This window comes from Cervus canadensis, chromosome 31, assembly GCF_019320065.1.
Source record: "Cervus canadensis isolate Bull #8, Minnesota chromosome 31, ASM1932006v1, whole genome shotgun sequence".
Lineage (NCBI taxonomy): Eukaryota > Metazoa > Chordata > Mammalia > Artiodactyla > Cervidae > Cervus > Cervus canadensis.
The window spans coordinates 23,107,881-23,129,026 of record NC_057416.1 but is presented as its reverse complement, the minus strand read 5'-3'; the positions used below and the strand labels follow the sequence as shown (position 1 = coordinate 23,129,026).

The following is a 21,146-nucleotide window of genomic DNA, read 5'->3' as shown; positions in this document are numbered from 1 at the left end:
CTTTTCTCCTTTTGTTTAGTCACACTCTCTTTTTAACCTCCTACAATGAATCCCAGGGCCCTACATGGGCCAGTTCTACTAGGGTGTGCATGTAGGATGAGTGGAAAAGGTAAGGGAGATGAAGGGTGAGTAAGGGAGGCCAGGGATCCCACACGCGAGGGAAAAAGAGAAAGATATCCTTAGAGGTGCAGGACCAACAAAGAGCCAGACGCAGGCGAACCCAAGCTGGAGCACCCGGGGACCCGGATCTGCAGCGGGGACGGGCCCCACCCCGGGCACCTCCCGCCCAGCGCTGTGCACGCTGCCGGCCTGCACCGGCGAGGCGCCCCCAGCCCGCACCCGCAGCCGGTCCTTGGCCACCGCCCCCGGGGCGGTGCCGGGAACACGCGGCGCCTCCGCCGGTCACGTGGGGGCCGCTCCGCCGGGCGGCGCTGCTGCTTCCCGATCTCGCCCTCCCCGTGCCGGGGACGCGGCGCTCGCGCTCCCGCCCGAGTTCGGGGAAGCGGAGAGGAGGCTGCGGCGGCGGCGGCGGCGGCGGCGGCCCGGCCCTGCGCCCGCATGATGACCGCGGCGGAGCCGGGCGCCACAGTCCTCGTGGAGCTCGCACAGGCGACGATGTTGCGGGCCGCGGGGCCGCGGCGGCGAGGGTAGCAGGGCGGCAGTCGGCCCCGAGGCGCCGGAGGCGGGCGGAGCGGGAGGAGGAGCGGCAGGCATCCTCCGCGGCGCGGCGGGCGGGCGGCGGCCCTGCTGCCCCGGCGCGCCCCTGGCCCGGGAGCCCGGAGAATGCGAGCTGCGCTCCCCGCCTGCCGCCGCCTCTGCCCGCGCCGCGCGCCCGGCGCCCAACGGAGCTGTTCGCGTCGCCGCCGCCCCCCAGCTGCGGGCGCCCGGCCGCTGGCTGCGCTAGGATCCGCCGCCGCGGGCTGCCTAGGGCCGGTGGGAAGGGAGGAGCGGGAGCGAGAGGGCCCCGGAGACTGGCGCCCGCCGGGGCGCAGCGCGGCATGTAGCTGCGGGCTCCCGCGCGAGGGTGTCGGCCCGGGGCCCCGCCATGGCAGGGACGGACAGCGGGAACCTGAAGACGGTGAGGCTGTGGCGGGACGCCGCCCTGCGCGCCAGGAAGCTGCGGAGCAACCTGCGCCAGCTCACCCTCAGCTCGGCCGGGGGCTGCCCGGGAACCGACCAGCTCGACTCCCCTGACGCCCCCCAGCTCGTGCTCCCGGCCAACATCGGGGACATTGAGGTGCTGAACCTGGGGAACAACGGCCTGGAGGAGGTGCCCGACGGGCTGGGCTCGGCGCTGGGCAGCCTCCGCGTCCTGGTCCTGCGCCGGAACCGCTTCGCCCAGCTGCCTCTGGCAGTGGCCGAGCTGGGCCACCACCTCACCGAGCTGGACGTGAGCCACAACAGGCTGAGCGTCCTGGGCGCTGAGGCGGTGGGCGCCCTGCGCGAGCTGCGGAAGCTCAACCTCAGCCACAACCAGCTGCCCGCCCTGCCTGCCCAGCTGGGTGCGCTGGTCCACCTGGAAGAGCTGGACGTCAGCTTCAATCGGCTGGCGCACCTGCCCGACTCCCTCGCTGGCCTCTCCCGCCTGCGCACCCTCGACGTGGACCATAACCAGCTCACGGCTTTTCCCCGGCAGCTGCTGCAGCTGGCGGCCCTGGAGGAGCTGGACGTGTCCAGCAACCGCCTGCGGGGCCTCCCTGAGGATATCAGTGCCCTGCGCGCCCTCAAGATCCTCTGGCTGAGCGGGGCCGAGCTTGGCACCCTGCCGAGCGGCTTCTGCGAGCTGGCCAGCCTGGAGAGCCTCATGCTGGACAACAACGGGCTGCGGGCTCTGCCCCCCCAGTTCAGCCGTCTGCAGCGACTCAAAATGCTCAACCTCTCCTCCAACCTCTTGGAGGAGTTCCCGGCCGCCCTGCTGCCCCTGGCTGGCCTGGAGGAGCTCTACCTTAGTCGCAACCAGCTCACCTCGGTGCCATCCCTGATCTCAGGCCTGGGCCGTCTTCTCACCCTGTGGCTGGATAACAACAGGATCCGCTACCTGCCCGACTCCATCGTCGAGCTCACTGGCCTGGAGGAGCTTGTCCTGCAGGGGAACCAGATCGCCGTGCTGCCAGACAACTTTGGCCAGCTCTCCCGCGTGGGCCTGTGGAAGATCAAGGACAACCCGCTGATCCAACCCCCCTACGAGGTCTGTATGAAGGGGATCCCGTACATCGCCGCCTACCAGAAGGAGCTGGCTCATTCCCAGCCGGCGGTCCAGCCGCGCCTCAAGCTGCTTCTGATGGGTCAGAAGGCGGCAGGAAAGACCCTCCTCCGGCACTGCCTCACTGAGGGCAGAGTGGAGGGGAAGCACGGAGGAGGGGGCCAGGAGAAGACCTACCCGCCTTCGCCTCCGCTCGGGAGCAAGGGCATCGAGGTGACCAGCTGGACGGCGGATGCGTCCCGGGGCCTGCGGTTCATCGTGTACGACCTAGCCGGGGACGAACGCTACGAGGTAATCCAGCCCTTCTTCCTCTCCCCCGGGGCCCTGTACGTGCTGGTGGTGAACTTGGCCACCTACGAGCCGCTCCGCTTTCCCACCACCGTGGGCTCCTTCTTGCATCGGGTGGGGGCCCGGGTGCCCCACGCCGTGGTGTGCATCGTGGGCACCCACGCCGACCTGTGCGGGGAGCAGGAGCTGGAGGAGAAGTGTCTGGACATCCACCGCCAGATCGCCCTGCAGGAGAAGCACGACGCCGAGGGGCTGAGCCGTCTGGCCCAGGTGGTGGACGAGGCGCTGGCCCGGGACTTCGAGCTCCGTTCCGCCAGCCCTCATGCCGCCTACTACGGGGTGTCCGACAAGAACCTCCGGCGGCGCAAGGCCCATTTCCAGTACCTGCTCAACCACAGGCTGCAGATCCTCTCGCCGGTGCTGCCGGTCAGCTGCCGGGACCCGCGCCAGTTACAGCGCCTGCGCGACAAACTGCTCTCGGTGGCGGAGCACCGCGAAATCTTCCCCAACTTACACCGCGTGCTGCCCCGGTCCTGGCAGGTGCTGGAGGAGCTGCACTTCCAGCCCCCGCAGGCGCAGCGGCTCTGGCTCAGCTGGTGGGACTCGGCTCGCCTGGGGCTGCAGGCCGGGCTGACTGAGGACCGGCTGCAGAGCGCCCTATCCTACCTGCACGAGAGCGGCAAGCTGCTGTACTTCGAGGACAGCCCGGCCCTCAAGGAGCACGTCTTCCACAACCTCTCCCGCCTCATAGACATCCTCAACGTCTTCTTCCAGAGGGACCCTTCCTTGCTACTGCAGAAGCTGCTCCTGGGGACCAGCGGCGAGGCCGAGGCCGAGGGCCGGGCCGAAAGCTCCCCGCTGATGGCACCGCCTGCCCCGACCCAGGACGCACTTCGGGCCACCCAGCTCCATCACTACGTGGAGGGCTTTCTGCTGCACGGGCTCCTGCCAGCCCACGTCATCCGGTTGCTGCTGAAGCCTCACGTCCAAGCTCAGCAGGACCTGCAGCTGCTGCTGGAGCTGCTGGAGAAGATGGGACTCTGTTACTGCCTCAACAAAGCCAAGGGCAAGCCCCTGAATGGGTCCACGGCCTGGTACAAGTTCCCCTGCTATGTGCAGAACGAGGTGCCGCACGCCGAGGCCTGGATTAACGGGACCAACCTGGCCGGGCAGTCCTTTGTGGCTGAGCAGCTGCAGATTGAATACAGTTTTCCCTTCACCTTTCCACCCGGCTTGTTCGCCCGTTACAGCGTCCAGATCAACAACCACGTGGTGCACAGGTCGGATGGCAAACTTCAGATCTTTGCCTACAGGGGGAAGGTCCCGGTGGTGGTGAGCTACAGACCTGCCAAGGGGGTCCTGCAGCCGGACACCCTGTCCATTGCCAGCCACGCATCCTTACCGAACATATGGACGGCATGGCAAGCCATCACCCCCTTGGTAGAGGAACTGAATGTCCTACTTCAGGAATGGCCTGGACTGCACTACACGGTGCACATTCTCTGTTCTAAGTGCCTTAAGAGAGGGTCGCCCAATCCACACGCTTTCCCAGGTAAGAGGGCAGAGGGACCTGGTTCTTCTGCGGAGTGTCTTAAGATGCACTTGGGGAAAATGTTTGTTTCTCCTGTGTCAGACTGTTTGCTTAATCTCACCTGCTTCCCAGGAAAGCTTTTCAGGGTAAATAGAAGGGGATTTGGGGACCAGCAAGAGGCAGTCAGTATGTGAACAATATGAAATACAGTCCCCAGGATTCTACTCTCCTATTAGAAAGATTCAGACTTCTGAAATGAGTTCCAGTCCAAACATTTTGGATCTCCTTTTCCGTCTTCCCAGTTCAGCCTGCCTTTCTTGGAAGGAAATTTCAAATGGTTGTGCAGAAGATGGGTGGTGTCTGATGTTGAGTCATGGGCTATAATGCTTGTTAGACACATATCCAAGGGGTGCTCCGAATTTGAAATATCTGTCATCATATTCTTTTGTTTAAGTTCAGACTGACCATTATGTAGAATTATTGCACCTTTTTCTTAAGAAACTCCAGAGAAGACTGTTTTGTAATCAGGGTGAATGATGATTAGTAAAGACAAAAATGTCAGTCTGTAAGGCGTGACTCAATTCTGGGATCTCTGTTTCACCCTGTACACTCTGGGGCATGAAAGAGAGATTACTGAAATCTCTAAGGGGAGTTTTGGGGGTATTTCCTGGTAATTTTGTGCTTTACCGACATCTTGAGGCCTGGTTTTGGTTAAGTGTTAGAGAGTGTAGCTTTATGGAAGTGCTTTGTAAGAAATGGAATGGATAAGAAAGTGAGAAGGAAAAAAAAAAAATGGACAAGTTTTCGGTTTTTTTTCCCCTCTCTTTGGGGAGTGTTTTCCAGAAGACTTTTTTTTCCCCCCCTAATGTTTTAGGTGAGTGGAAGAATTCCAAAACTAGGGGGATTTTTTGAGCCTGGTTAATTGGTATTATAAGCGTCTGAGAATGGGTCCATTTATTTGGAATAAAATAACAGCTCTGATTTTTGTGGAGCTGGCTTGGTTAACAACATTCTAAGTGTCCTAAGGACAAACCCAGTAATAGCATCATTGCCAGTGTCTCCCCTCGGTCCCCCACCCCAGAGTACACTGAGGTAGTGATGAAATGGAAGACTGCATGCCACCGTCATCTTTGTCCTAATCTGAATGCTGCTCATGATAGTATCAGGAAGGAATTGGACACCAGTATTTCCGAAGGTAACATTTCCCTGTTGCCCTAGATCTAGGCTGAGTGTAATTCTTCAGCTTGAAAAAAGTCACCATATCCAGTTACCAGTCAGTAGAGCCTCCATTCTCTGTATTATCTAGTGTCTCGTCAGTTTCGTGACTTGGTAGCCTCTTCAGTTTTATGTTTGCCATTGTCTTTTATTCATGAAAGCAAAATACTTCTTTATTGTGCCACTAAATTGAAGAAAGAGGTTGAGGGTTACATATTCACAGAGATTATTGAAAAAGCTACTTAAAGCCAGTTCTTAATGCAAAGATGGAACATTAATAAAACTGATGCTATTAACAACAAAGGGAAAGACAGAAATTATTGAACAAGTAAGGATCTGTGTAGAGGAATTCCAAGAAATTTGAAGAGTAAACAATGAGGCTGAATTTTTTTTTCTAACCTCAGCTCTTTATTTTTTAAGTCCACAAACAAGCTCGCCTCCAGATGCAGCAAGGACCCCCCATTCTCCTGTTGTTGTTTTGCCTTTTTGTCTTTCAAAGGAGGGTCACCTGGTTTACAATCCATCTGCAGGGAAGAGAGGATTCAACATAAAAAGCAATTAAATGGTTGAAAATTGTCAGAATATCTTTTTTTTTTTTTGTCAGAATATCTTAAATAGTGAGTGGGAATAAATCATCAGCTGTTTTTATAATATGGACTGAACATTTCTTATTTATGATCAGAGAAAGAAATTACCTTTTTTGCTTCGTTTAGGACTATATTTCTTCCAAACATAGCAGAGAGTATAGAGTAGTGGGGAAAAGGATGATTATAATACCTTTATTACATTAAAAAAACAAGGGGGAAAAGCATTTTCTTCTTTTATAGTTTTCTGTGATAGCCATCATTTGTTAGTATTTGTCACAATTCTGAAAGATTTGAGAAGAGCTAAAATAATAAGCTAGAAGGTGATGTAAGAACAGAATTCTATCGTTGGGTGTTCAGTTAATGAAGGCATGCATACATTTAAGAATATACTCAAGTCCCTAGTTTATTAAAATGTATTGTAGCTCAGTGGAAACCTTTGAAATCTCTGGGTAGCCTTTCCTCTCTTTAAGAAGTCGTTTGGCTTTTAGAGATGTTTAAAAAGTTGGTTACTTAGTTTTACATTTTATTAAAGTGTCAAGTTCTCTTGTAAACTAACAATTTTATATACAATGGTGAAAGAAACACTGGCTCTAGTTTTTTCAACTTCAAGACATTAAGATTAAATAGGAAATTAATCAGTGTTTCCTTTGATATTATGAAGAAGAAACAAAGTTGCCTTTTCTTTCTTGTGTGTGCTCTGCCTCTGTCCATAGGACACTGAATTTCCTGGCCTGAGCTGCGCTAAGGTAGTTGGCCTTGGGAAGTATAATGCTAGATTTCTCTTTTCTTATTTTGATTCACAAAAGAAATGGCAGTATTCAGGAAAGTCCTTAGTCCACCGGCCACTTGTAAAAAAGATCTAATCACCTTGTCAGAGAAATCACCTGTTTGTTTCATTGGATTTAAATGGTTGCAAGTTGAAAGGAGGCCCAGGATGCAGCCTGCGTGTCAGGTGTGAGTCCTTACCTGCCTTCTGCAGATACTGACTTGACTGCCAGCCTTGACAGCCTCTCTAACAAGGGAACTCGGTGGAATGTTCTTGGCCTAGAGTAAGTTCTTGTGGGATATTTACCTATGTGAGATTCTAGTGCTTTGCTATCCACTTCAGTGTTTGAAAGCATGCTGTGTGTTTTGCAATTGGAAGAGTGCATCTTGGTGAGTTGAACTTGGGCCACGTAAGATTTTGCCTGAAGTATCCTACTCTCCAAATTGTTCAAGATCATTCTTAAGAATAATTGGAAAGCCACCCAAAGCAGTAGGCAGAGAACTGGTAGATGATGGTTTATATATTTGATCCCTTTGATTCCTTGGTGGCTCAGCACCTTGCTGCCTCTCCCTAATCATGTGCCTTTTGTCCCTGTTTAATTTCTTACACACTCTGTACCTCTCTGAAGCCCTCGGTTTTGCCTTGTTGTATGGCTGTTTGTGGAGGTCCTAATATCTCTTTGGTTAGCTTGTTCGCTGGTTTCCTCCAAGCAGGAAACACGCCGGAGGCTCTGCGGCTTCTGTAAGAACCTCTGAGCTGTCTGCTAGACGACTGGTCTTTATGAGAAGTTTTTTTTCCCTTTGATGCTCAGATGCTCTGTCAGATTCCCAGGTGGTACTCTTGTGGTCATTTCCCTTTGTCCTGTGTCCCAGCGCCCCTCCCTGGCCCCGCACTTGTCCCTCTGATGTTCTCATTGTGACTGTAGTTCCAGCCTTGCCCTTGAATGGGCCCTTCACTTTGACCACTGAAGCAAAGCAAAATTCTTGCCTTATTCTATCTCACTTTTAGATTTACTGGAATTTGAGCATGACCTAGTTGCTTGGATTGAATTAGTCATTGTTTTTAATTTTGCAAAGGTTATTAAATATATCTCTTTAGTTTGGCATTATTAATATTGATGCCACTTGGCTTTTATTTTTGTGGTGAGTCCTCTTTGAACTCTCTTGGACTTTGTTTCACGTAAAAATCAAAACCTTCATTTTGCAGTGGAAGAAAGAAGCTCCCCACATAACAGAATTCAAAGATTTGAAAGGCCATTGGAGTGTTCAAATTATTTTAAATATTTGAGGCCTCTCCTTCAAATACTAGAATCCACTCTCAAGTTCCTCTCTGCACAAGCAGTTTAGAATTTCCTAGAGAAAGAATTTTTTAATTTGTTAACAGATGTTTTGTGCATCCTCTACCACCTGTTCATCTTATTCCCCAGGAAATCCGACCTGCTTTATTTAAACTTATTTTGTATTGGGCTATAGCCAATTAACAAACAATGTTGTGATAGTTTCAGGTGAATAGCAAAGGGACTCAGCCATACATATACATGTATCCGTTCTCCCCCAAACTCCCCTCCCTTCCAGGCTGCCACATGACATCGAGCAGAGTTCCCTCTGCCCTACGCTAGGTCCTTGCTGGTTATCCATTTTAAATACAGCAGTGTGTACATGTCCATCCCAAACCTCACCTATTTACTTTATCTGAACACCTAGAAAATGTATAGGGTCTACTTAACAGGGTCGTTTTGAGCATCAGGCGAGAGACTGTCTGGGAAAGTAGTTGTTTTCCAGCATCTGGAGGAAATGAGGGGCTTCTGCTCCACGTACTGGGGTTAGGGAACGTGATGGAGGCAGGGGTGGGGGGGGTTGCTGATATTGGAGTGAGCATTTCTGGTTGATTTCTTCACCTACTAACTTGCTTCTCTTCATGGAAGTTATAGTTAAGGATCTGACCATCCATCCATCAGGGAGGGCTTTTTATCTTTAAGCAGGGGACCAGTGCTGGCCTCATCGCTTGCCGTCTCTTGTCTGCGGCAGCCGCGGCCCGCCTAAGCCCGGGGCTGGAGAGGAGAGTGGTTTGTGTTTCAGGCTCTGCCTGGGGCAGGCTCAGCCAGGCCTCTGTTCCCCCTGGTTCAGCTGCTCTGATTGCAAAACCAGTGCTGGGTCGCTGTCGGGTTTACCGTCCTCTCGAGCTGGCTACCTTCACTTCAGAGGGGAGGGCTGGGAGACCTCGTTTTGGCTGCCTGCTCCAGTCCTGCTCCAGCACTCAGGAAGCTGACCCTCCAGTCCTGGCTTACTGCCTCAAGTCTGTATGGCCTCTAGAACCCAGAGTGATTGACAGGCATCTCAGAGAGCCTCCAGGTATATATGATAACCTGTCTTTATTTTTTTTAATTACTTTTTACTGAAGTGTATTGCTTTAAAATGTTATATTTCTACTGTACAAACAAAGGGAATCAACTGTACATATACACATATCCCCTCCCATTAGGATTTCTTTCTCATTCAGGTCACCACAGTACATTAAGTAGAGTTCCCTGTGCAATAGACTAGGTTCTCATTAGTTATCCATTTTTTTCACAGTATCATAGTGTATATGTGTCCATCCCAGTCTCCCGGTTCCTCCCTCCCCACCTTTCCCCCTTGATATCCGTATATTCTTTCTCTGTGACTGTGGATGACATGTTTTGTCAAGCCATCAAGGCCCTCTGTGTCCAGCATGGCGGTTTGTTCTGTTTTTATACCCTCACTTCTCTGATGTTTCATGTGATGGCACCCTGCTCCCCAGGTGGTGCCTGGCATAGGGCTGAGCAGGTAGAAGGGACTCAAAGCAGATTGGTTATTTTTCAAAAACTCAAGAAATTCTAGTGTTTTTTAATTTATTCCTCGGCAGAGTGCTTTTTGTAGGTTGCTTGTGATGTTCTTTTTCTCAGAGTGTGTACTTTCAGAAGCGTGTATGGTTTTCCCATGGGGTTTTTCTGGCACATCAGTCCTTGCCCTCTGTGTCCATCCTCCTGATCCTTACAGAGATGGTGGAAGAGTGGTGAAGGGTCAGCTTATCAGGATGTGAAAGTGACTGAAGCACGGCCGCAGAAAGTTTCTACCACCTGATCTTGCAGTCACTCTCTTTGAGGCAATGGGTGCTTCCCTCCCTCCAGTATCTTAGCTCTTCCTTTCTAACTAGCCCCTGACCCTCCCTTGACGTTATCCTGTAGATATGGGAAAGTACAAATGGTAAGGAAAATGAATGTGGTGATGCAGGAAAGAAGGGGTTTGCCGTCGTGGGTACCCACTGTTTTGCCTTCTTCCGAGTGCTGTTGATTTCCAGGAGCTCCTTCCAGCGTTCTTGCTGGTTTAAGTTCAGGGGAGACCATGGAAGAGTTGCTGGCTGTAACAAAGGCAGCGCTGGTCCCCACATACTACAGGCTATGGTAACAACTCCCAGACACATTGCCAGCAGGGCTGACTTATTTGCGGAGAGGGAGGAGAAAATTTTTAGTTATTTTTACATTTGGCTCTGAAAGCAAGAAAACATTTTCTCATTTGTCCTTCCTTAACCTAATCTCTTAGATGTAAATAATGATGCCTTGTTTCTCCAAGGGTAAATTAGTGAAAAGCCATCCGCAAACTTCTTTCTCTTTAGCTGTCTGTTTACAAAAAAGTAGAGTATACAGAAGGAGAAAGAAAGCCGGAGCGGGGAGCAGGGGAGAGGCCCTCGGGTCCTGGTGAGATCCAGCAGAGGTTTGCATGGGCTTTGCAAGCCTGGAGCCTGGTTTACCACCTCAGGAAGGAACTTCCCGCTCTGGACTGGCAGTCCTAGGCACCCGGGCCGTACCAGCTGTTTCCTTTGTTTTTGCAAATCTGTGCACAAGGGTGGGTGGGAGAAGGTCAAGAAGGAGAAAGGAAGTTGTGTTAAGTTGTATCAAGACTGCTCTTTGAGGGTTCTCTGTGTCTTGCATGTCTTTCTGCTTTTTTGGGTGGGCTGGCTTACTGAGTCCAGTCCTTCTGCTCTTCCTTCTTCTTTTTATTGAGGTGAAATTCACATATGTGATATTAACCATTTTTTAAAACAATATAGTTTTTCTTTTTAAAAAAAATCATGAGTAACCCCGGCAAAAGGATTTAAAGTCAAATTTTTATTTGAAGAATTCACATGTTGTGATTCCTACTACTGCCCATCACCTTGATTCCTCAATGTTTGAGTCATCGTCTTCAAGATAACCCTTTTAAAGAGAGCTTTTGCTAAGATAACAGTTACCGTTTTAGTCCGTCCATACTTCTTTGGAGTTGGGCTTCTTTGATCTTCACTTGAATGTGGAATTGCTTCCAAAATTCTCCATCTGTAATCTTTGGGGTCCAGTTCTTCACACAATTTACTTTAGGGCCCTGGAAGTTGTAGGAAGTACCTTGCTATTTTGGCAAATTATTGTTCCTTCATCATTTCTGATACTGAAAAGTTTTGTTCCATCAGCTTTCACTCATGAGCCTAGCAAAACAGGTCACAAGTCTTGTCACTGCTGCAATAAAATTACCGTGATGACAGCGAAACCTATGTCTCAGTGTGGCTACATCAATGATATCTGGACACTGTGAACAACAGTGCCCATTTGCATCTAGAATGAGGCTTGAAATGAATGATTTTTTTAATAGCTTATTTTTTTAAATTAATTTTTATTGGAGTATAGTTGCTTTAAATGTTGTGTTAGTTTCTGCTGTATAGCAAAGTGAATCAGCTATACATATACATATATCCTGTCTTTTTTGGGTTTCTTTCTTGTTTAGGTCACCATAGAGCTGAGTAGAGTTCCCTGTGCTAGGTTCTCTTTAGTTATCTATTTGATGCACAGTATCAATATGTGTGTGTGTGTGCACACACCCCTGTTCCCCCCTTGGTGTCCATATGTTTGTTCTCTACATCTTTGTCTCTATTTCTGTTTTGCAAATAAGACCACCTATGCCATTTAAGATAAACCATTTTTGAGTGAACAGCTCCCTGGTATTAATGCAATCACAGTGCCTTGCAGCCACAACCGTAAGGCAGGTGTTTCTGGAAGGAAGGAGCCGATGAGGTTGGTAACTTCCTGGGGTGAATGGTCTGGGATTCTTTGGCCAGGCTCTTTGTGGCAACTGTCTTTCTAAGGCGTGACTTGAGAAGGGATTCTTAAGCAGGGCCTTGAGATGCCACACTGATGGACATCTTTTAAGACGGCTGCCTTGAGACTCCTCTTAGTGTTGATGAGAGGAGCCTTCCGGTCTGTTTTGTGCATGTGAGGTTTAAAGGGGGACTGACGCACGAAGGACATGTAGCTGAGGAGCGCACAGAAGTACCATGTAATTACTGTCTTCTGGACGGTGCTTTTTCCCCACATAGATTTTGAGTAGAGCTCTGGCAGGATTGGCAAGGCTGTAGGCATATATGAGGGTTAAGGGGATGAGGATTGCATTCATTCAAAATTAGGTCGTTACCAATGACAGACAAGTGTATCATAAGTTTATGAGCTGGATGCTGTCATCAATCACTGTTGAGTACCTGCTGTATATGGAAGTCTGTGCCAAATTAGGATTTTTAAGGGAATAAAAAAATACCTGGCCTGGTTCATGAGGAATCAAGATGGGATTTCAGTTGGTTTAATTGTTGACTTTTGTACATGTGGAATCTGATCATATATGAAGAAATTTCATTGCATGTGCGAGGAATGACTAAACAACACAGGTTTCTAATTTTCTAGAAGGAAATGTCATATGGAGGAAAACTTGGGTATAATTTTGACTTTGCTTGACATAGTCATTCTTTGCAGTTATCTATAGTTTAGGTCACTTGTTTGCAAGAAATCTCAGACAGGTCTTGAGAGGATGCTGAAAAACGAAAAGGCATTGTATCTGAGGGTTTCTCAAAACTTCCAAAACGAATCAGCTTTTTTGAGGAGGGAAAATGCCTCCTCTTCAGGAATCTTTTACATTTCTCAGAGTTATTTGTGGATTTGCTTCTGTTTTGAGACAAATTGACATCAGCAGTGATTTCTGAACCCCAAAGACTGCGTGAACACCGCCTCCAAAGACAGTCTAAATTAAATTGGATACTGTCATGTTAAAAAATATATGGCTGCTGCTTAGAGATGTCTTTGTTAAGGAATGCTTTGTTGGGGTGGTTTTCTACTTGTAGGCTATTAAATGTTGACAGAATTTAAAGAATTAATTTTCCTAGATCCTCTCCACTTCTGAAATGAAGCATGTGATCTTGACATTGTATTAGTACCCTGTTACAGTAGCAGTGAACTTGAGGGTAGCAGAACAAGCCTTCCTTTCTTTTCTTTCCTTCTTTTTTTTTCTTTTGAAAAGAGCAAGTTTAAAAAAGCTAATGGGTAAGGAAAATGTAAAATAAAAAAATAATATTTCTCTTAGATATACTTGTTTGACTCCTCACTTTGTTGTCGTTTCCAGGGGATTCTTATTTTTCATGGCATAGAGGTTGTTGTTATATTAATCATCACATCAGTCACTCTGGGGATACAGAGTTGGGAGAAAATATGAGAGTCAGTAACACTCTTGAATTCCTCTTAGGTTCTAGAGACCATGCGAAGTACTTCTTATGGGTGATGTCATTAAATTTTTCCAGCAGCTCTGGAGGGTTGGTATTATCACTGTCCTGACTTTCAGGGGGAGAAATTGAGGTTCACAGGGTTGGGTTCCCTAGAATTAGAACACCCTGGGATTTCAGCCTCGACCTCTGCTCCCACTCACTCTCCCACCCTGCTCCTCGAGGTTGGGTTACCCACTGCCCCCCAGGACCCACAGGCTCACCTCTGTCCTCCTCTTTCCTGAATGTCCGTTCTGTGTTACTGCATGCTGGCCACAGTCTCAGTGTTGGACATACGGGGTCGGATGAGGCATAGACCTGCCGCACAGAGGTCAGCAGAGGTCACGGTCAGGTGCTGGGGACAGGTGAGGTCTCAGAGGGGTTCCTAAAAGGGCTGCCCTTCCCCTCAGTGCAAGATTGCCCCTCCCAGTCAGCCGTGGGGGAGTGGGAAAGAGTATTTTAAATTAGAAAGGCTCTTAAAAAGGTGGAGGGCATTCAGATAGATTAGCAGGCAATGCCTTGGGGTGGGTGTGTGTGCCCAAAAGCAGTTAGCAGTGGTCATAAAGGAGGCTTCTCGCTGTTAAGTTTCATTTATGGCCTGGTCAGAGTTTGCCAGTGGCCACCACTGGCCCAGGAACTAGAGTTTCGGAAACACTGCCCTCGCTCATTCCTTGTCCATCAGACGGGGCTCTGCTGAGACCATGGAGGGGATTTATGGCTCGGAGGACCTAAGGGTGGTTTCAGATGATTTGCTCAGACTCACAGTCACTGCTGGGCTGACAGAGCTCCTGTCCAGTGTGATCCCCAGTTCAGCGTGCCCCAACCCCGTTCTCCGTGCCTGAGTCCAGAGGGAACATGGACGTTGGCTGGTCCCCCAGCCAGATGGCCACATGCCTCTGTGATCCCTAGGAATGTATCCAGAACATCGATTTTCCTGACTTGAAATCTTACCATAACAGATCTTGCGATAAAGGCGAATTTGGCTGTAACACAATTTATTGTGGACTGTTTCCTGTCTTTATTTCAGGCTTTCTTGTCACACTGCAGACTGACTGAAAATACCATTTTTTAAAATAATTTTGCTCTGATGGAGTAGCATATTTTATGCCCTTCATTTGTTCGGATTTCACTTATCACCCTGTGATGGCATTTTTTTTTTTTTTTTTGCACCTTTCTATATATCCCCATTGGAGTGTGTCTCCCTGTGCCTCTCAATTTATCAAAGTATACTTAGTTACATTTTAATTAAAATCCTAGGAAGTGCAAGATGTTAAAAAACTTAATTTTGTTTATATTTGCTTAATATCTTGCTTGAAACCCTTGGAATTTTGTGTTGCGTTTTTTTGTTTGTTTTTTTTCATTTATTTTTATTAGTTGGAGGCTAATTACTTTACAATATTGTAGTGGTTTTTGCCATACATTGACATGAATCAGTCATGGATCTACATGTGTTTCCCCATCCCGATCCCCACTCCCAGCCATTAAAAAGAATTCATTTGAATCAGTTCTAATGAGATGGATGAAACCGGAGCCCATTATACAGAGTGAAGTAAGCCAGAAAGATAAAGACCAATACAGTATACTAATGCATATATATGGAATTTAAAAAGATGGTAACGATAACCCTATATGCAAAACAGAAAAAGAGACACAGATGTACAGAACAGACTTTTGGACTCTGTGGGAGAAGGCGAGGGTGGGATGTTCTGAGAGAATAGCATTGAAACAAGTATACTATCAAGGGTGAAACAGATCGCCAGCCCTGGTTGGATGCATGTGTTATGTTTTAAAATGGAAGTATTATGTTGGTTATTTGCAAGGACTCTTGAGATCCTGCTGGGTTCAAATCCTTGGTCCACCACGTCTAGCTGTGTGACTTTGGATGTCATAATAGTTTCTGTCTCATAGGCTGACCATGCAGATTGAGTTAATACAAGTCAAATGCTTTGAATGACACTTGACTTGTGGCAGGAATCCCATAGGTATTAGCTTCTGCTGTTTCTACCATTATTCCAGAAAGATCTACTTGGAAATCCTAAAGATCTATTTGGAAATCAGATCAGCTTATGGATAAAGCTCGTCTTTTTCTTACGACCATAGTACAGTGTGATTTGTATTCGTACTCTTTTCAAAATGCATTTTTCTTATTATTAAAATATTTACAATCTTGAAGTGTGAAGAGGAAAAACTATAGTCATGTTGGTATCTAATGTAATTACACATTTTGCTTTATTTTTTTTCAACTTTTTCCCTTTAACTTTAGGTTTATTAAAATATATGTGTTGTGCTTAGTCGCCAGTCGTGTCTGACTCTATGTGACCTCATGGACTGTAGCCTGCCAGGCTCCTCTATCCATAGAGATTCTCCAGGCAAGAATACAGGAGTGGGTTGCCATGCCCTCCTCCAGGGGATCTTCCCAGCCCAGGGATTGAACCCAGGTCTCCTACATTGCAGGCGGATTCTTTACCATCTGAGCCACCAGGGAAGCCCATTAAAATGTCTAGTGATAATAGTGATAATCATATTGTGTAAATAATAATTTTCTTAACCTTAGCTACCATGAGTATGGTTTCATATTATTAGTAGCTACATGGTAATTATAAATGCTTGCATAATAGTACATCAAGGAGATTTTTACCTTTGTTTATTTAACCATTAAACACTTGAGTAGTTTCAAGTTTTGTTGTTATGAGTAATTCTTTGATGACTGTACTTCTGTATAAAGGCTCTTATTTGGGCAGTAATTCTAGAAGCGAACTCAATGAGTCAAAGGCAAAGAATGCCTAATGTTCAATACATGCTTACGTTGCTTTTCATTTGGGAAATACTGTGCTGCCTGCATGGGATGCTAGATTGATTTCACTGCATTTCCTCAGCATTGGGCATCATCTTAAAAATACACTAACAATGAATGGGAGGCAATATATCACCGATATATCAGATTTTTAATTAGGGTACATGCTTATTTTCTTAAATGAATGTTACCTATTGTGTTGCTTTCTCTGTGGATTGTCTGATCATGCCTTTTGGGATCATCTTGTTGATAATTGATATATATATTTTTTAAATCACAGTGATTTCTTATAATCACAGAGTTCAGCTTATATTAACTATATATGAAGGATGGTAACCTTTTGTCTATCAAACTGTCAGGGAGGGGAACATTCCCCTCTACCCATCTTGGTTGCTTTGACTGGTCTAGTAGTTAAATTGACACATGGCAGATTAATAGGAGGAAAAAATCAAATTTAATTTCATAAGGACAGAGATCTTATAGATATGGAATCCAAGAGGTAACCAAAGCCGGCTGTTTATATATTTTTTAGACAAGGAAACAAATTTGTGAAGAACTGACAAGACAGGCTTAAGGCTTCAGCACTAATTCATGATAAAACTAAGTAGAGTTTGTTTATACTCCTTCTCTACCCCGAGTTCCCTATCTCCAGTGATAAAAATATCTCTTTACTTCCTGATACAGGTGGGCACCTTTCACCTGGGAGATTTATATCCTACTTTCAGGAAGGACAAAGGACGGTCAGAGTGTCCTTGCATTGGCTGTTTCTTAAGTAACTTTTAATTCAAAATTATATGTCACTGTGGCGCATTTTGGGGTGGCCTGCCCTGAACCCCGTTGTACTTATGGTGTTGTTTTCTGGCTTGTTTGCCTTTTTGATATTTAAAAAATTTCATTTGATACAATGAATTGAGGACTTCCTTTGTGATTAAATGAAATACCATTATTATTTTCTAAATAGAATAGGAGGGACCACACAGTGAACCATAATTGTCTACCTATATAACCTCTACTGCCAATAAAAAAGTAATACCTGCACATGGATGGCATATTCAAAAGCAAAAGCCCCTTTCAGCCCCCTTTCTTATCTTTAAACTATTTCTAGTTACTGCTTTCAAGGAAGATAAAACATATATTTGCATATATTTTAACCAGAAAGAGATCATACTGTATTCATTATTCTGCACCTTGCTTTTAGTCACTTAAAATATATTTTGGACATGTCTCCATATGGGAAATTACAAACCTATTGTGCTTGTGTGTGTTCGTGTGTGTATGTATATATAATGTTCTACCGATGGATGCACTGTTTAGTTAGTCCTATATTGACAGACCTTTGATTCTTTTCAGATTATTTTATAGTTTTTAAACTAAGTTCTCCCTTTCCAGAATTTTGGGAAATACTCAGTTTTATTTCCTTCAGGGTTGGTGATCCCTCTTTGTGCTCAGGACACTGTCGGGATGCAATTAGAAAAAGACAAATCTCTCAGTCACATGGTGGGACTTAAAAGGGGGGCTGGGGAATTATAAAAACTTAACTCTGTGATTTAAAATGAGGGTAATCTTTTTTAATTGGCTTCTGTGATGCCTATTGGAATACCATTGTTTGCAACGTAATTACGCATGTACCAGCCTAATTCATCCTTTATAATGTGATGTAATGTTTAGACATCACAGTAATTACAAATCTTCCATGTCTACAGATAAATATACCACTGATCAAAATAAGACAGTGGTAGCAAGAATAGTGCTGCATCGTTGGGGGATGTTAATGAAAAATAAAGGATAATAAATCATATCTCATTGGCTCAAAACATTGCTTCTACTTTTCTATCACAACTACCATCTAAAGGCCAGTGCACCTGGGCCAGCGGAGCAGTTTTCATGTGTGCCCTGTAACTAGCCCCAGAGTTCCATACCATTGTATTTGCTTGCCCTCAGCTTGGTGTGTTATTCAGAGATGTGCCTGGATATTTTATCCTGGGACTAGTAGGGGTCCAAAATTTAAGAGATTATCTGAACTGTTTGTGTGTGTGTCATAGTAAGGGACCAAAATTTAAGAGATTATCCGAACTGTTTGTGTATGTGTCATGAATAAAGAATGGGTCTAATCCAGCCCACTAAAATGTGTTTGATGTGGAAGAACAGTAAACAAATTCTGGTAGAGTGACTTATGTGTTTAAAAGCTATTTAGCTGTACGTTTTGCTTAAAGCAAACAAAATCATCACCAGTCAGGTTCTTGGGGAAAAGAGATTGTACACAGGGTTCATTGAAGTGTTTGGTCTTAAAAATCCTCCCTCCTACAGGAAATGTCTAAATCAGTGCAGACAGCTTGGTGGGGAAAAGGAAACCACATTTTCTTACCGAAGCATATATATTCACTGGGATGACCTTGACTCACCTTAGCTGCACATCGACATGGCATAGCTGGGGTGTCTTTGATTTAGGGGGTTTGTTTGATTATGAATCACTTGTTCAGTCGCTCAGTCGTGTTCATGGACCCCATGAACTGAAGTTTATGAATCACGTGGGGAAGAGCTAAAAAGCAAGATATGAATTTTTCTAGAACACGTGATGCCCCCAAGCAGCTCACTGGTCTGCTGAGAGCTGGGCCATTTTGTGTCCAGATTACAGAAGCAAAAAATGATATGCCAGGCCCCCACAGGAGGATGCATGTGTCCCCTCTGCTGACACCACTCGCCCCCAGATGGCTAGTGACTGGCACGGTCCTGGTCGTGCCCTGCTTTAGCTTGGGGCAGGTGTTCTTTCGAATTCATTTCTTTTATTAAACCTCTGCCCCATGTATGCCTTTTCTTCTTAGGAAAAAGACATGTGCTGGCCCTCTGGTTACTGTATACTGTAATGTGCATCCTCCCTGGCTGGTCCCTTGTTTCCATCTTTTTTCCCTTGGTGTAGAGAGGAGGAAAATTCCCTAGTGTTCTGTTTGGTCATTTTAAGAATTTGCCTTTGGGGCTTTTGGGTCAGGTGTTCCTGTAGCCCCACAGAGCTTATCGGGTCTGTGTTTGCCTCTCACCCGCATCTTGAAAACTGTTGAAGCATCTGTGAGCTTTGTCTGTGCGATGGGGCACAGCATTAAAAGCTCGTTCAAATAGCAGGCATGGTCGCATCTTGTTGATTACCAGGGCTGTTAAATTCTCTTGTGGAGCCAGCAAGACAGGTGACAGTTTCCAGGAATTGAAAAGCTGCTGCATACACAGCCCCAGGTGTTCCATGAAGGTTGGACCACTCGTGTCATCCCTTTTTACGGTCCATAAATCTTCTGATTCATTGTGCCAGCTGGGACTCAAGACACGTTTATTCGTTGGGGGGAGTCTCCATTGAAATCAGAGAGCAGGAGGAAGAGTCTGGAATTAGAATGGTGTACATTGTTCTTTGTTAGAAAAGAATCCTGGTTCTCTGGCTGTAGACAAATATTTGCTTTTGAAGAATCTGGTGGCGTATCGGTAGCTTTGTTTCCGTCCATGCGGCAAACATGCTCTCTCGCCTTCTAAGGGTGCAGGCACTCACATCGTGCTGGTGATTTGATAATGCTCAGAATCTGGGTGTGTGCTACTTCAAATACCTTTCTGCTTCCTCCTCCACCGACTTAGCTAATTTCTCCAACGGGACAGATCTTTATCCCGAGGGGTCTAACATAGCTGCTGCTGGAGAGTGATGTTGGAAAAATGTCCCTTTAGCCACAGCTAGATATGCATATTGCCAGGCAGCTTCCTTGTGTTAAGCTATACCAGCATCAGAGAAAAAAAGAGGCCGGTGTCTTTTACATTTTAAAGCCAGTGGATTAGGGAGGAAAGAAGCCCATACCTTGGGGATGCCACCCTGAACCTCAGTTTCTTCATCTGTGAATGAGGAAAAATAATCTGACACTTCCTAAGCATTTGCTCAGCCGCCTCACATGTTGTGAGGATTAAATGACCTCATGCACGCCAAGGGTCCAGGGTAGTTTCTACCATGTAGTGAACGCTCAGTAAATGTTAACTGGTGATCCCTGATTACAGGGAGGGACACCGAGGCACAGGGGTGGGGGCTGAAGAATGTGACCAAGTGCACCCAGTATGTGGCAGGGCCCACCTGCCAAAAACAGACAGTTGGTTGAATGAAAAATGAAATAATGTATGTGAAAGATATGTGTCTAAATCTGCAGTGTCAGACTCTTTGCACTAACTGGGACTCTGCCATGACGATAAGGCAGGTGATGGGGAGCCCGGGGTGAAGAGGAAGCAGTGGTTTAGGAAAGTGGTGCACATTTTAAATGGACAGTTGCAGTGCTGCAATAAATGCTGGGATAAAAAGATCTCCAAGGGCCAGGAGGCGCTTGAGGATGGGAGGGGCCTTGTGGGTGGCGTTGGATGGATGGGAGCAGGTCTCTAGCTGAGTGGAGGTGATGCTGGGGGACTTTGCAAACTACCAGGTCCACTGAAGTGCAGTGGAGTCAGAATGGGGACGAGAAGTCAGCTCTTTCGCTTATCAGTGTACTTGCCATGTCAATATTTTTTTAGCCTGTCTACCTGATTAGCTAAACTTCTTGGCAGAATTCTTGGCAGCTTGATAGAAAGCTGAAATATTTTGATTTGATTTGATGATTTTTTTTTTTCCCCACTAGGATGAGAAGGACATATTGAAGGGTCAAATAGATGGCAGTGTCAAGTTTAGTTTTTGTAAGACCACTCAGGGCAGCGGTATGGAAGATGGACTTGAATGGAGTGGGAATGGAGTCAGGGGATCACTCTTGAGGTCATTCAGACTCTGTGTTATATGATACGGGCTCTCAGGCAGGTCTCTGGGAATGAAGGAAACAGGCCAGGGTGTTAATGAGGGCTTCTCTGCCTGACTGGGAGATCTTGAGCTAGCTAAGTAGCTCTCTGGGCCTCACTTTTCCAGTCTAGAAGGAGGAAAGCATGTCTCTTTGATCTGGTTGTATTGGATGGGGTGGATTTTAACTGTAATGAGAAGAAAACTGGGGCGTTCATTTTTAAAAGAGAAAGCAGAAGCTATTTGATAAGATTAATTTCAACAGAACTGATATGTGTATGCTGCCTGCTGGCCTAATTGGTTTAGGAGGGCTGTCTAGTCACCCTCCTGTGATGGATACCAAGTGAATTCTAGTAGATTTATAGTCTTAGGTTTGTAAATAATGTCATTTGCAGAAGAATAAAGTTCCCCACTTGTTCTT

General features: G+C 46.7%; 1 protein-coding gene and 1 non-coding gene across 3 annotated transcripts in view; one reads left to right on the top strand and one right to left on the bottom strand.

The window, feature by feature from the left end:
* Positions 1–1,045: 1,045 nt before the first annotated feature.
* The window catches only part of MFHAS1 (multifunctional ROCO family signaling regulator 1), a 108,897-nt gene continuing 88,796 nt past the window's right edge, over positions 1,046–21,146 (top strand). For both annotated transcript variants that reach the window (XM_043454104.1, XM_043454105.1), the window contains exon 1: positions 1,046–4,043. In XM_043454104.1, the coding sequence (XP_043310039.1) occupies positions 1,046–4,043 (2,998 nt within the window). The remainder of the gene's footprint in view (positions 4,044–21,146) is intronic.
* LOC122432674 lies at positions 11,075–11,206 on the bottom strand. The gene has a single exon (XR_006266936.1). It is a non-coding gene; the product is annotated as a small nucleolar RNA SNORA1 (small nucleolar RNA).